Genomic DNA, 16,585 nt, shown 5'->3' on the forward strand with positions numbered 1-16,585 from the left:
AATTGAATTTCTTTACTTTGTTATTAACAGGTAATAAGGCCTAAATACGATTTTGCCTATGAGAGTACAACTTTTTTAACAAATCATGGCTGTTTTTTCTTCAAAAATAATGTCTACCTAGACTTCAGCAAGGCCTTTGACACGGTCACCCATAGTATTCTCCTGGAGAAGATGGCAGCCCATGGCTTGGACAGGTACACTATTTGCTGGGTTAAAAACTGGCTAGACGTCCAGGCCCAGAAAGTAGTGGTGAATGGAGTGTAATCCAGCTGGCAAACAGCCACCAGTGGTGTTCCCCAGGGGTCAGTGTTGGGGCCCATCCTCTTTAATATCTTTATTGATGATTTGGATGAGGGAATTGAGTGCACCCTCAGTAAGTTTGCAGACAACACCAAGTTGGGGGGAAGTGTCGATCTGCCTCAGGGTCGGAAGGCCCTGCAGAGGGACCTGGACAAGAAGGGTTGATGGGATGAGGTTCAACACGGCTAAGTGCCGGGTCTTGCACTTTGGCCACAACAACCCCATGTAGCTCTACAGGCTTGGGGGAGAATGGCTCAAAAACTGTGCAGAGGAAAAGGATTTGGGGGTGCTGATTGATGCTCGCCTGCACATGAGCCAGCAGTGTGCCCAGGGGGCCAAGAAGGCCAACGGCATCCTGGCTTGTATCAGGAATAGTGTAGCCAGCAGGACCAGGGAGGTGATCGTCCCCTTGTACTCTGCTCTGGTGAGGCTGCACCTCGAGTACTGTGTTCAGTTTTGGGTTCCTCAGTATGGGAAGGACGTTGAGGCCCTGGAATATACGCATGAGTTATGCTTTTACCACACAATTCCAATACAAATTTTCTGCAGTAGGAAACTGATAATTTTTCTGATTTATTCATCTTTTATAAACAGACATTATTATATTTTTTCCTCAATAATTTGAGGAATAGGGAAGCTTTAGCATAAATTATAATTCCCAAATGGTAGAATTCTGGATATTAAAAAAATAAATCAAAGATCAGTTATCACCTTTCCCACTTTTATGTTGCATAACTGCATTGCACACAGTAACACTTTAAATGGAAATCTAAGTGTGAATAGAATCAGACCCTTAATATATTTCCGCTCAGGTGGTCTAAATCTCAGTGCCTAGTCAAAGCAGAAAGCTAGGTGCCGCCAAAGAGTGATTTGGAGGGTGAAAAGGAGGTGTTAAGCGGTGAGCTACACAGAAACAGCTAACTGAAAAACTTGCCTAAGGGTATTACAAAGACAGCAAGTTCTCTGAGTGTGGGCCACCGTGAACCATAACTGTTTAAATGACACGACACACCTTTTAACTTTTATTAAAAAAAAAATATTTAAAAGTGTGTGTTTTTTACACTCTTAGGGGACGACTGGTTTTATTTATCTGAGATGCACTTTTCTTTTTAGTGAAGATTTTTACTAACTGATGATTAGTAAAAATGCAATAACTCCTCTTGTCCAGAGAAACAGGTGAATTTGGGGCAAGGATGGAAGTATCAATGTTTTTGCTACTTGCTATATCAAATAACCAGTTCATGTAAATTACATTTCAAATTTTCTTTCCATGAGCTAATATTTCATTAGGGACCAGGTTTATTTCTCCTTCATACATATCTGTAGGGGATTAAAAAAATCTAAATTACTCAGAAAGTGGGTGGTTTCATTTAGAGAGAAGAAAATATTTCAAAATATGGAAAGCTTATGTTGGCAGTGGCTCACACAATGTAATTTGTGGAGATGGAGACTAATTACTCCCAACCATACCGTATATACCTCCTTTTGGTAACTAACAAGCCTTTTGGAAATACAGAAGATTGTCTCTTTATTTTGGCCAGTCAGTCTGCATTTAATATTTATGTATTTACTGACTCACAGCCCAGTTTTTTATCTGAATGATTCATAACATGTTCACGTCTGTACATGGCTGGTACAAAAATTATATATACTATCAGAAGGAAAGAATCTCTACTCTTTCCCCTTCCCCAAAGACAGATGCAACATTTAATCTGGTGGGTTTTGTTACCTTGGTTAGCTTCCTTACCCAGTCAGCCTTAGGCCAAGCTGGGACCCAATCCAGTAAAGCTTTTAGCACGTGTTTAAGTTTAAGCATGTGTTTAACTTCACTTGATTAAAGTTAAACACATACTTAAGTGCTTTGCTGAACTGGGGTTTCTCTGAATTAAGGTATGTGGGATGCCAGCCAGTTTCTTTCCATAGTGGTGACTGGGTCTACCCAACTCTGCAGGTTTTTTTCTCAATATATTTCACACCAAGTTGATTTTGACTATTGATAAGAAGTTACCTCCAAATCAAGCTACCTTCAAATCAATAACTAGCAAGTGTGCATGTACACATGCAGAAGGATCTTTTGCTTATCCATAAATTTGTGGCAGTGTGAAAGGAAAGTAATATTGGTAGTATTTTTCTCTCTATTTATTTCTCAGACTAGGTGCACTTGAATTCAGGCTGTAGCCTGAAAGGTCACAACTCATTTTCATCAGTAATGTGCGAGTGATGGCTGCTCAACTGTCAATCAATGACAGAAGCAAAAATAGAAGCAGTCAAAGCAACAGAGGCAGCATTGCTCTATACTTGAAAAATCAAATTCTATTTGATTTGAACTGAACTACTTGATGCAGTTGGTCTGGGATGACTTCTGGTTCCGTCACAGTGTGGTACAATGAATGAAGTTGACATCTTTCACCTTACACAGTTGCAGTACTGATTTTTGGCATACTATTTTGCAGGCTGCTTAATTCCAGCTCAGCCTTAAAATGCCAAGTTGAAGTGGATGAGGGCCTAAATTATCTGGTTTGGGCTGGGATAATTTTCTTCATATTAGCACATATGGTGCTATGTTTTGAACCTGTGACTAAAACATACAGTTTTAGCTATTGCTGGACAGGGCTTACTCAGCGCCAAGGCCTCTTCTTTTCACAGCCTGCCAGCGAGGAGGCTGGAGTTGAACCAGAAGATTGGAGGGGACACAGCCAGGACAGCTGACCCCAGCGGACCAAAGTGATATTCCAAATCATATGGTGTCCTGCTCAGCAATAAAAGCTGAGGGGAGTGATGTTCAGAGTGATGGCATTTGTCTTCCCAAGTAACCATTACACATGGTGAGCCTGGCTTTCCTGGAAATAGCTGAACATCTGCCTACCAATGGAAAGTAGTGAATGAATTCCTCATTTTGCTTTCCTCACACATGCAGCTTTATTTATTTATTTATTTTTATGTATTAAAATGCCTTCATCTTGACCCATGAGTTTTCTCTTTTTTACCTTTCCAATTCTCTCCCCAATTCTACTGGGGGAAAGTGAGCAAGTGGCTGTGTAGGGTTTAGCTGCCCACTGAGTCATATTGTTCCTGAAAAAGCCATAATGCTTCCCATCTTTGGAAAATTCCATGCAGAAGGAAAGATATCCTTAGATAATATAGGAGCCCTGTTGCTCTAATCCATGAAAGATGTAAGTAATAGTGAAGACAAGGTGATGTCTTTGAATTTGTCGAAAAAGTCATCCACTGTCACAATAATGTGAGGTTATCCGAGAGAGCAATGTTAGCCACTCTTGCACAAGCACAAAACATTTCCTCAGTTGAGTCCTGACCCCAAATAAGAAATCGAGAACAGTTCTTCTGCTTTTGAGCTTTTGTCCCAAGCAAAATATTCATGAAAATAATCATTTAACATGGTGGGCATGTCTGTGAGCTTTGTCCCGTTTTAGCATTTTCCCAGTTTATATTGCAGATAGTTGCAATCTCACATTGCTATCACTTTGTTAAATGTCATTGCCTTTTGACCTCTCTCAACATTGTGTTTTCTTTTCTGAAAATCATTAAACTTATACTGAGCAAAGCAGCAGTCTGTTTTAACTCCCTGATTTTCTCTCAGCTTTCCAGCTATGACATAATTTAGAGCAGCCGCCTCTAAAAATGTAGCAAGACCTTAAACTGGCCTTGAATGAAATGAACTGAAGTCACATCAGTCACACCAATGCAAAGTAAGCAAGAAAGGAATAAACCAAGTATCCCAGTGAAATATATTTTTTTGTCCTCCAAAGATATTGCTTAAAGGTAAACTCCCACAACTAATGTCTTGCATTCTCACAGATGCACATGGTGCTTCAATTCTTGATTTTAACATGCCTAATCTGGTGCTGTATAAAGTCCTGAAAGTAAACAGGTAACAATACCAAAATTGATGGTGTCCGAACAAATCTGAAACTTTTTCTTTTCTAAAATCCAACCTATTTTTCCATTAATTTACCATTCTTGTTGCCAAAGGTTATTTTTTCTGGCCATTTCAATTGATGCTAACCATGTAAATACTTTGGGAATTGATGGGGGAGAGACTTATGTGTTGCCAGACCACAGATGAGCTCATAGCCACATAAGGAAATTAATTAATAGGGAAAGACTGAGATGCATTAGTTTCAGTCAATTTGCACATTCCAGGGATCACTAGTAAAGTAACTGTTGTCATAATATTTTTTCTTTTAATATTAAAAAGTATTCAGACCACACAACTGAATCCTGCCCTACAGAATCTTCAAAATTCTGTGCTGCAGGATGTACATGTGTAATTCCATTCAGTTGTCTGGTAGACACATGTGCATTGCAGGGCATAATTTGGCCCATCATTATGTTTTCCTAACATAAATTAACATTTTTCCCAAGCTACTAAGCCAAACACAACAATAACTACTGCCAGTATCTCTACAGCAAGGTCTAAATATAAACTCAGTGGCTATAAGATGCTTACCATAGTGTTGTAATTTGGATCAATATTGAAGACTGGAGAAGCGCTGATCTTTTTGGAATGCTGCCCATCATTCTTTGCTTTCCTTATAACATCATAAATGGGGTTTGGAGGTTTCTGATCATGTAGAACTTTTTTCAGCTGGTTTTCCAGGCGTTGTGGGGCATCATTAACTACTTCAAAAACCCCAAAGTCAGGGTTAAATTTAACTGGCTGGGCAAAAGTCTACAAAAAGAAGTTTGGAAAGTTTTTAGCACTGTAATAAGGGAAATATCTCATTTAAGAAAGTTACTTTTTATAGTATAGTTGCATCCTACAGAATGCAAGCTGGTATTATGAGGCTTCTTTCTCCTGATTCTAATTCACTCTAGATCACAGACCATTCTTTTTCAGATGCAAATTATAGATCCACTGCACAAATGCCTAGAACATATAGTTCATAGCGACTTCAGTAACTGTTCTACAAGAAACTGCTTTAGATACGGGATCGGATCTCCAGTATTGTTTTCCCATTTACTACCACAAACAGGCAAGACTTGAAAAGATTAGCAACGAAGCTGACTTTTTAAACGTGAAAGCATTTGAGGAAGATGAATCTGAAGATTCCCAAATATAGGAATGGCTTTTCCCCATATTATTACTTGTAGGTCAAGCACCTACCAAAACCTACGGCCTATAGTGAATATACAGCACTACATCAGTCAGATACAGCAGTATACATGAGGCAGACCAAACTTAAGCTTCAGCTACGTAATTTTGTCAGCACACACATAAAAAACAAACAAACAAAGCACTGCATTGTACATTTTAAAACAGAGCACAGACATCTTTCATCTTTTGAGCTCTCATATTAAATATTTCCTTTTCTTCTACATACTTTTATCTTTCAAGTGAAGAGGGGAAAATATTGATGGATTTTACAGAAATCTTGGGAGATAACCAAGACATTTATGAAACTGAGGCTATATACAACCAGAGCATATGAGTATCTCCATACTGAGTTGGAGGACTAGAGGACATGTAGTATTTAATAACTGAAGAAAGCAGGAGTGAAAAATCCTGGCCATATCCAGATCCAGTGCCAAGACTTTTTTTTGGCATTCTTCCAACCAGGATCCCACCTGGTGTTTGTACAGTTGTCGTTCCCCTGCACTTAATAAGATTATTATATTTTTTCAAGCACTGTATTTTTCATTTCCTTGAACTTCTTCATGTATAACAGTATGCATATAGAAGCATATATATACACACACACAGACATAATTCATACACATACTACATATGTTGAATACATGCTACATATAATATAGAAGTATATTACAAACCAATTTTATTCTTCTTTATACCTATGTAAGTCCAAAGCAACCATGTCAATGTTGGCTATTTTGTTGCTTCTGTTTGAAGCACCTTTGTTGATAAATGTCTTATAGAGGAATGCCCCAAATCAGCCCATGTGGCTGCAACGTGTGGTTACAACATTCCCAGCTTGTCCCATAATGTCTCACTGTGGAGGCTAAGCCTGGCAAAGCACGTAGCACGTGAGAGCTTTAAGTATATGATTAGGGCCTATGACATCAGACAGTCACTGGTCAGAGCCATGCATTGAATTGCACTAGTCTGTTGAGTTACCTAACTTCAGTTGAAAATCAAGGCTTGTTTTTTGTTCTCTGACACCTCGTGCCTCTTTCGGCATTAATTTTCTCCAGGGTACTCTGCAGGTTTTAGTGCTTTTTCTCCAGATGTACTGAGCAGCATTTAAAAGAGGCTTTTATGTGTTGTTTCATGTGTTCTCTATACTTCATTCCGACCTGCTCCCCATTTGTTGTGCATACGTTTCACTTAGTTTCAAACCTAATTTGGGCAGCTACTAACTTTTAAGAGACTAACTGTGCAACCCTAATAATCTCCAAATGTATTCTTTCTTATTTTTTGTGTGTTTTTAAAATGGAAACAGAAGAAAATACGCTAAGAAACAAGATGCTTCAGTCTCTCAGAATTTGAAATGCACTTGCTTGCGGAAAAAAAAAAGCAATCAAAATGCAAATTCCATAATCTAGGGTTACATGACTAGATATGACCAGATTATTTTAGTACCATGTTATTCAAGTTGAAAACTAAGCAAAGATGGCAAAGTTTGTCACACATACCTGCTTTTACTAAATCCTGTGTAACTTACCCTAGATCTAGGTTTTCAATGCACATTCTCATTCACTGAATGGAAAACATATGGCAACTCTAATATAGTGAAACAGATGGCAATGGCAAGTTTCAAAATGTAGAGTGTATTGCTATTTTGGGTGTCCAACTATGAATCATTTATAAGACATACACTAATGGAACAAAAGGACATACACGGATAAGAGGATTAAGACTTCACACAGTACATACAGAATCACAGATTCATTTAGGTTGGAAGGGACCTCCAAGATCACTTAGTCCAACCTCTACTTGACTGAAACAGGTGGTTCTGGTCCAGAGTTTTGAGGTATGGACCAAGGCGTAGTTTACTTGTCCCCAGGTATAATTATTCCCCATTACGTGGCACCAGCAAGATTGCATCTGAAGTACTGTATCCAGTTTTGTGTCTCCAGTACAAGCAGAATATTCATAAACTTGAGTAGGCCCAGCAGAAGACTTCTGAGATTGTCAAAGGCTGAAGCACTTGCCCTGTGAGGAAAAGCTGAGGGAACAGAGCTTGTTTAGCTTGAAGAGACAGCTCTGGTGTGAGACCTAGCAGCAGTCTGACAGTACTTACAAGGAGATTACTGAGAAGACAGGCTTTTCAGAGAGGTACATGGTGAAAGGACAAGAGATGATGTTCATACACTGAAATAGAAGAGGCTCCAACTGGATATAAGAAAAAAAAAACTGATAGTAGGATAATTGGAATTGGGAGAAACTGTCCAAAGAGACTATGGAATATGTTGTTGGAGATTTGCAAGCAACCTGGTCTCAGCATTAAAGCATTGACCGTGCTTTGAGCAGGAGGCCAGACCACAGTCCTCCCCAAAGCCCTTTCCAGCATGAAGTGCAAGTCCCAAATTCTACCAGATAGAACATCTCATCAAAGCAACATATAAAAACAATTTAGAACAGTTTAAGCCTTCCTGGGGAAGTGTATTTCACTACCTTGCTTAAGAAAACTAGAATGATAAATCAGAATACTTTTATAGGCATAATGAAAGAAGAGGTCATGACCTTCTTAAATCATCCCCACCAAAAAAATAAAAATGATAATGTTATGATGAAATCAAATAGGAACACCAAAAAAAAAAAAAAAAAGCTGATTTCTTTGTAGGAAGCATTTTCCAAGTTACAGGACAGGACAGAGAGAGTCACTCAGTTCTCTCAGCATATGAAAAACAAAAACTTTGGAACAAAACACATAATCTAACCATTCCCACACATTACAACCACAAAAAAAAGAAAAAAAAAGAAAAAAAAAAAGCTCAATACCCTGTAGCAAAACTAAAGCTTTTCCCACAGAAGCCAAGTGCCATAAAATCCTATGTTTCACAGGACAATAATGGGAGAGGTTTATGGCACCACCAATATTCTGGGTCATTGCAATAATAAGGAATCTCTTCAGTGAAGATGACTATGTTGTGTTAAGGAGTGGATGATAGCCTACACTATAAAAGAAGGGAAAAAAATCATCCATGCCAATCTAATATACTAAGAAATGCCTTTCTTACCCCAAATTTGGCAAGTGCTTTAGCTTTTTATGGACAAGTAAAATACAATAAACAAAGACTAAAAGTATCAATGCATTCTTCCCTGCATTCTTTCTCTAGTTTGGGCCAGGTTTTGATCCTTTGAAGATAAAGAGGAAAAACTCCAGAGCCAAATTATACTTCAAGATGTTAAAAAATAAAAATAAAATTAAAAAAAAAAAAACCAGTTTTTGCAGGAGGCTTGAAACTTGGGATTCATATATTATCAACGTAGCACAATAGAAAGGATCAACAAGGATTCGAGAATACTAACAAATAAGCTTACTAACTCTATAATCCACAGGCAATTCCCCCCTTGGCCCCAGTATGACCAATATAACTCAGCGTAGTTAGCTTCAGAAAAAATCTCCAAGCAAACAACAAAAAGATGTTTTCACACTGTGGTACAGCAATACTATTGAATAAATAAACAATTGCATGTACATTTTTGACAGCAAAGAAATTTTGTGGCTGTCAAATGCACATTGAATATGGTTTCAGCTTAAGAATAAATAAAATACATAATTCTGAAATCTGAAGTTATACACTTAACTGAAAGGAAGGCAAATTTCTCTCAGTCTTCCCAAAACAGAAACCAAAACAGCATCCATCACCATGTTGCCAGGATATCAGACATATAAATCTTACTGTTCTCTGCCTTAACAGTTTTCAGATATACTTAACTTCAGATATAGTTAACAAATGCGTAAATATGCTCACCACATCCCACCCCAAGTAATATAGTTTGATCCCAAGAGAAACAAGACGACCACAGCTTGGCTGCCTCTTAGGTTAAGGCCCTGAAAGGGTGGGAATGAATAGAGACCTCATCCAGGAACTTTGCCAAAACTTCTTTAAGAAGGGTATGTGTATATCATAAATAAAAGTCAGTGAGAATCCAGACCAGAAAAGAATTTGAGCAGCTCTAGGAAGTGCCTGAAAAATTCAGGCTGCACATGGTCAAAGCCAAATCTCCCATTGACTTCAGTGAGTCCAGGACTCCCCTTCCATTGATGAGTAAGATGCAAGTCACAGTCACACAGCACAAAGAGAGGAACATTTTAGGTAAACCTACTGTCAATAAGAAGAGAACTTAGGATATGTTTTTTTGCCTCCTTGAATATCAGAGGCAAGTTTTAGGCCTTGATAAGACTCAACATAAAATGTATGTAAGGTCTCACTGATGCAAATGTGTTTTTTTTAAAGGGGGTTGTAATGGCTCCTGCAGCCTCCTTCCATATACCTGGAAAAGACAAGAGGAAATATTGATGCCTCACAGAATGATTCACAGACATCTTCAAAACAGAAAGGGCCTGAAATGTGCAGGAAGATGGGTTTCTTGCTGCCCTTTCCATCATCTGCTGCTCATAGATCAGGCCTGATTTTATGATTTTATCAGGCCCTGATTTATGGTTTAATTGTTTTCAGAATCATCACCTGGGTCAAATCCTGGAGCCCAGACTACTCAAGAGAGTCACCAAATCACAGAATCAGAATCACAGAATGGCCAAGGTTGGAAGGGACCTCTGAAGATTATCATACTACAGTTAAAAGTGTTAGCTGCATACTGGTTCATATACTTCTTAGACCATTCAGCATGTTTTTTTTTTAAATTCCACCACAATAGTTCCTACTATCATGACAATGATATCAAGCAATCTACCTGCAGTATATTGTGTCTTCTATCCTTGTGGCCCTATTAATACATCTCTGTAAGGTTCTTTTTCTTTTTTTATGAGTGGAGAGCTTTTACAGTGGGAATGAGTTCTAAAAGAAGTAGGCCTTCAAATCTGAAGTTGATAAAATTGTGGTCACTTCGTAGCTTTCTCATGCAAAGGAAACCCACAGCCAGGGTCTTGCCACCAAGGGTACCATCTCCCGAATATGATTCAAATGGGGTACAGGTAGCTCAGTGGTCTGTAGTGAAATTCTTTAAGCAGGCTGAACAGAGGAGTGTGTCTTCATCAGGAATTGGTAATTGGAACTGGTAACTGGAAGATGAGTGGCAAGGCCCCAGCATGGACTTGGGAGTGGAACGAATAGCAGCTAGGAGCACGAGAAACAAGTTGACATTACTGCACTTTCTTACTGAGGCCTACAACACAGAGCTGGATGGAGATTTCACACTTCTGAATTTTCATTCCTGGGTAAGCATAATCTTGGATGTTTTAATTGGATAAAAGATTCCAATGCTATGGATTCCTGACCAGCTCAAAATGGAAATGCATCCATACCAATGTTTCTCTTAAATCTTTCATTTTTAATTATTTACTATGGAAAGTGCAACTTGTTTGTATGCCATGTGATTGATTTCTGCTGCTGTGAAATCACAGTACTACTGGCAGTAAGTGCCCTCATGGGATTTTTTCTATTATTTTATCTTTCAAAAGTGTTTTCCTTACAAACTGTCTTCCATTACAATATGTAGCTCTTTGGAGTACATAGATATTCATAGATATTCAGATTGTACTGATGATAATTATATCTATATTATTGCTTAAAGGATATTTTGTAAATCAAAGAAAAAAAAATGTGCTGCTATAGCAAGTTCCCAGTGATATAATTTTCCATACACCAGAGGTGCATTATAAATCAATACAGAGACAGGCTCTTAAAATAAGCACGTATTACCACTGATTTCTTGTATCAAGTCACACAATATTTTCATTTTAACTTGTTGCCTAACTACTAACACACCTGGGTAATACAGTTTCTAGGCAACAGCATATAAGCACAACAAGAATAAAGCAATGGAATTTTCAAGGCGCTGTTTTAGTAGAAGTGTTCTGAGAAGGAGAGGGAAGTTGGGAATATAAAATATTCAAACCGCAGAACCCAAGGCATTAATAGAACTTAACCCTGCAGAGGGTAAATCCCCAAGAAAAGATCAAAGAGAAAATAAAACCAATTATGAGAACATGACAAATAAACATAGCTAATACATCTTCTGTTTTCATGAAAGTACATAAATAAATAAAGAGAGACCATGTGTGGTTTTAGAAACCTACCAAGATTACCAGCATAAAACAGTGTTTACTCAGGACTGTCTGTGAACTCTTTTCTGTGGGCTTCAAGAGCAGTCAGAAGTGCCTGGACAATTGCTACATTTCAGAGCTGCTGAACTGAGCCAGGACTCTGGGCTGAGGAGCCCTGTGAGGCCAAAGAGAATTTTGGCCTCTAAAAGATGTCCTGAAATCTGTGCATATCCAAGGGGACCCAGATACTAAGCAGGCTGAAGTTTTTTCCCACTCCATCCTCTGTGATTTTGGGAAAACCTAAAGCATAGTTTCCAAATAAGCAGGGGAGGCGTGGAGGATGGTATTTCTGTGCTAAGAAAAATCTGGCATATGGATGGAGGCCTCAAAAGGAGGCCTGGCTTTAAAGGCTAGGTAGTTAGGCTTGGATTTAGGCAATTACCCTAAAGCAGCTGCAGAAAAAGAGAGAGAAACCCAACACTCTCAACATACATTTTCTTCTGGCTGTGTCTCCATAGCTTTGTAAAAATTTTTCTTAGGAATCTTGCAATGAGGTGAAAGTGTATAAAGCCTGAGATACTGTTAGAAGTTAGTATCACTGCTGTGCACAAAACCCACACTCTGATATGGTTGTTTTAAGCTTCAAGATTCTATTTTCATATCAAAAATTGATATAGGCATCCCATGCGCAACTCCTATTATGCGTATTTTATACAAACATGTGATATGGTTTGGAAAGTACATGTAAGTGTAGATCAACTTGGTAAGCCTGAATCCTAACTGAATTTATTCCAATACTGGCCAAGGAGCATCCAAGAAATATTCTGCCCCTTCCTAATGCTAGCAGTGATTCCTACCAAGCAAGTTGCAGAAATGAGTATATGCAACATCTTTGGCTGCAGTGGATTAGGAGGGTGAAAGGCTGTGGGGCAGCTCTGGGGTAGATTGGTTGGGAGGTCCCATGGGAACTTCGAGTGATGCTGTAGAAAGGTCTGTGCCACCACGCAGGGGAATACGTATGTGATGTGTGCCAATGGAGAAAATTGGGATCTACTAAGTAAGGAGCATTACGATGAAATTAAGTGAAGTTGCAACATTGAGGGAGCAGGACAGTATATGTGACTCGTATGAGATTGTGGGGAGGCAGGGTAGTTGGTGGGGAAAAGGAGCAAAGTATAGGGCAAGTGGTTATATACAGGGCACTGAATTTGCTGGTCTAAGTGCTGGATCGGCACACAGAATAAAGGTAAGGCTGCATCCTTCTAGCTACAGATGGGAGGAGAAAAAGAGGGGAGCACCAATTTTGAAGCCTTCACAGACATGAAGAAACACAGTGTTGGCTCCTGGGCTAAAATTTTTATTAATTGCTGAGTGCATTGCCAGAAGAACTTAAAAGGACAATCATTGGTTTTATCAGCATGTCGTGATACTGGAATAAAAGTGGACTCCTTATACTTTTTATGTAAGCATTTATGTATCTTTTTCATTTACTGTTCATAGTAATTTGGTGCACTGTGAGTTAAATAAGTAAATTTGGAAGAGAAAATCCATCCCCAGAAGTGTTATTTTCATGACACTGATAATTACATTGAATAGTAAGAGTTACTACCATTAAAATACAACAAATTGTAAAAGCAGTTTAGCTTCCTTGTGGCAAAATGCAAAATGTTCTAAGATGGATTACCTTATTACTAATCTTAGTAAGGTGTTCCTTGTATTTTGAAAGGGATTTCTGTAAGGTACTTACTGGAAGACTCAAAAATTCGTTGAAGTAGTCCACAAGCATATCATCTGTGGCTAAGCAGTCTTCCTGTGGAGACACAAAACCAGAAAGCAAGGCTTATACTAATCTATGCTAACAAGTTTTGAATGCACTGTTGCCTCAAGCAATGTTTTTTCCATGAGATATGACATGCAAACTTTTGTAAAATGTTATTTCTCACTTTTGAGAATATAGTTATTGCATCATTGTTATATTCTGGCCGTTGCACACCACTGAGGTCCTTAGCAATTTAAAAAACACACGTGAAGTTAAATCCTTTGCCAAGAAGTTTACAGATAAAGCCTTCATAAACCCAGCAGATTCTAAATGCTGGACATCTGCATGTTTGCTTTTGAAAAAATGCATAAGCTAATAGTCTAGAAATTCCCCACGTTATACCTGTCTCTCTCCCACTGAGGAATGAGAAGAGTATAAATGTTCAGCAGAGCCTGCTTCTACTCCCACAGTGCTGTTTGGAGATGGTTTAGGGAATGTTTAGGAAACAAAACTGAATTTACTGATCTATAATTCGGCTCGCCAAGCAAGCAGTGTATGCCACACCTGGAATCTGATAGAACTGGGGAGCTTCCTGTTGACTTCATCAGAAGTCAAGGCTGCATACACAGGTTTTTGTACCTTTCTGACCCCTGTTATTTAAATACTGCAAATGAGACTCATAAACTCTCAGTAGAATACAGTTGTCTTCTTTGCTGTTTTCGAATCAATAAATATGAATCCCAACCTTACCAATACCACCACCCCTGATTTCAATTCAACAAAAGGTAGAAGAACATTATTATATTTGTCTTCAGAAATCTGTCTTTAGTATCATGAAGACTTCTGAAAAGTTTTAACAGTTTCTTGAATATTATTTCTGCCTTGCAACACAAGGAGAACGCACCCAAGTCAAATCTGTTTACCAATATCAGCAAAGGTTTTCTGACACAAATCTTGCTCTCTTTCACAAGTTCATGGCATTCAAATATATTAGTGAGGAATAGTGTTAAAGAGAGGTTACACACAGTGCCACTGGTATCATGCGTAGACAGGCAACATCTTGATCCAAACTCCACAGAGTCTGAACTTATTAAGGATAGCTTATACTCAGTAAGGAAGAAATCTCTACTAATCTCTACTTAATATGAACTCAGGAAGGTCCTGAGTTATGTGCTGCATAACAAGCCACAACCACCCCTGGTGGTGTTTGTCCACTCTTCGTCTGCCAACATCTCTTCCTAAGCACTCATAGTGACTGCTTTGACTGATACAGGAAAGGCAAGTTAGCTCTCACTCATTCCTGGAAAGAGCTAACAACACTGAAAGCAAGGCTTTTTGCTTTACAGAGATCATGCTTTTTGATCATTTGGATCACAGGCCCATGATCCAGTGCAGTTGTAGTACCATGGACCTGGAGATGTTAAGGTACTGATCGTATTTACCAAATTGTCTAAACTAAAGCATTTTGAAGAGAAAATTCTCCCACTAATGTCACTAGGCAGACAATCAGATCCATAAATCTCAATTCAGCAAGTATTAACACAATTAACAAAGAAAATCATTAGAAACAAACTGCAGTTTGCCTCACATTTGGTTTGGGTAATGCACAATTAGATTTCAAACTGATAAAGAGGAATCTGAAGATTGCTATATGTAATACACCATTCACATTTCACTGTTTCAAAGGACTTATTCAAAACAATTCATTTATTAGTGGCTGAAGTATAAGCTGCTGAAGAATACGCAGGTAACATGTGTTTTTAATTTGCAAGGAATATAATTCTCTGTAGTCCCATATAACAGCAAGAAATATAAACACACTGGATCACTAATCAATAAAATGTTTATGATCTTATTAATGCAAGCTTTGCTACTTACCACATCTATTGATATACACAACATGCTTTCCTCAGGTTCTTTTTTTATTTATTTTTTTTTGTGGTCAGTCTTATTTTCATTTGAAAGCATAGTTGTGCTTTCATATTTGCACATTATAGGTTATAGAGTTGCATATTCAATATTATAACTTAGATTTTTTTGTGCCAGGAAAAATTTTAATTTCTTCCCATGCTAGCTTTCCTCCTACACAGTCAAAATTATACCTAGAAAAAGCTGTTTTCCAATTGCAGCTGGAAGTCAGTGTGCTAAAAATTGGTCAAAAGGTATGATTTTAATGAAATAGATGACAGTTTTGCCTTCATGCAACTTTTGTGTAAAATACAGCCTGTACAAATTCTATCAGTCTTTTAACATTGAAAGGAATTTAAAACTTATTTCTGCAAAGGAATGCAACTGTTTCTTAGATATTTTGTGGAAAAGATTGTTAAATCTGTCATGTTGAACAAAACATGTTGATTGTTTCCTTCCTTCAACCTATTTCACTTTTCTTTTCGTTTTCATCTTTATTCTCCACAGTTTCATTTCTCCTTTTTCTTTTTTTTTGCTAATTATTTTTCAAACTAAGTATTTTCGTCTGTCTGAGAAAATTGTAAGACATTGTTCTGCCACTCCATACTTAGAATAGGGAAGAAATAAGAAACCACAAAACAGTTTCCAGTAACGTTTTTGTTGTTGTTTTTTTTTGCTCTACTGTTACATGATGAAACGTATGATCAAGCCTTATAAAGCATACTTACAAACACGTCTTCTGTTATACATGGAGGCTCTGAAATAGAAAAATAAACTGTTATACATTGTACAAGCAATACAATCAAGTTTGTTCAACTATGAGTACTGAACAGAAACAAGAAGTAGTGAGGCACGACAACCTTGGATATTCAGAAATAAAACAATATAACCTGAGGAAATAAAATAAACTCTAAGAAAATGCAGAAATGTTAACCCATACATGAAAAGGTCAAATATCACAGGAATGATTTAAATATAATGAAAGTATCATTTAACTAGATTTTTTCTGATATATATCAGCTAACTTCTTGTCATCTTTCCTCTGCAAAATTGATGACAAGAAGTTTGCTTGTTTTAATGAAAATACAGATTTGCATGAGGCTCTGGGAGCCTTGAACAGCAAGTATTGTGAATCATAAGATTAAAATTTAAAAACAAATGAGTTTGGGGTGTTCTCAAATAGCCAAATCTCAGGCATTCCAGGAAAAGTCTTCATCTTCTGTGATACCACTTAAGACAGTACAGCTCTCTCTTCAGATTAATTAATTTTGCTAAACAAGTTTAAACCTAACAGTTCCAAATCGTTCTCCTTTTTTATCACTGTCTCTGAACTTGAGACAATCACGCCAGGGGTCAGACTTGTGTCTGACACGGAGTCAGTCCGTTACCCTGTTTAGAAAGCGCTACATACCAGTGGTAAGCCTCTTCGACTGCATGCTGGAGCTACACGTAAAAGGACCGGCAT

The 16,585-nt window shown here is 38.0% G+C and overlaps 1 protein-coding gene across 1 annotated transcript in view; it reads right to left on the bottom strand.

Annotated features, from left to right (window-relative positions):
• RGS22 (regulator of G protein signaling 22) overlaps positions 1-16,585 on the bottom strand; it is a 62,381-nt gene extending 45,796 nt beyond the window's left edge. The window contains exons 1-3 of the mRNA XM_050708784.1: positions 16,532-16,585; positions 13,201-13,263; positions 4,769-4,990 (exon numbers count right to left, since the gene is read on the bottom strand). Of these exons, the coding sequence (XP_050564741.1) occupies positions 4,769-4,990; positions 13,201-13,263; positions 16,532-16,585 (339 nt within the window). The remainder of the gene's footprint in view (positions 1-4,768; positions 4,991-13,200; positions 13,264-16,531) is intronic.

Source organism: Cygnus atratus, chromosome 2, assembly GCF_013377495.2.
Source record: "Cygnus atratus isolate AKBS03 ecotype Queensland, Australia chromosome 2, CAtr_DNAZoo_HiC_assembly, whole genome shotgun sequence".
Classification (NCBI taxonomy): Eukaryota; Metazoa; Chordata; class Aves; order Anseriformes; family Anatidae; genus Cygnus; species Cygnus atratus.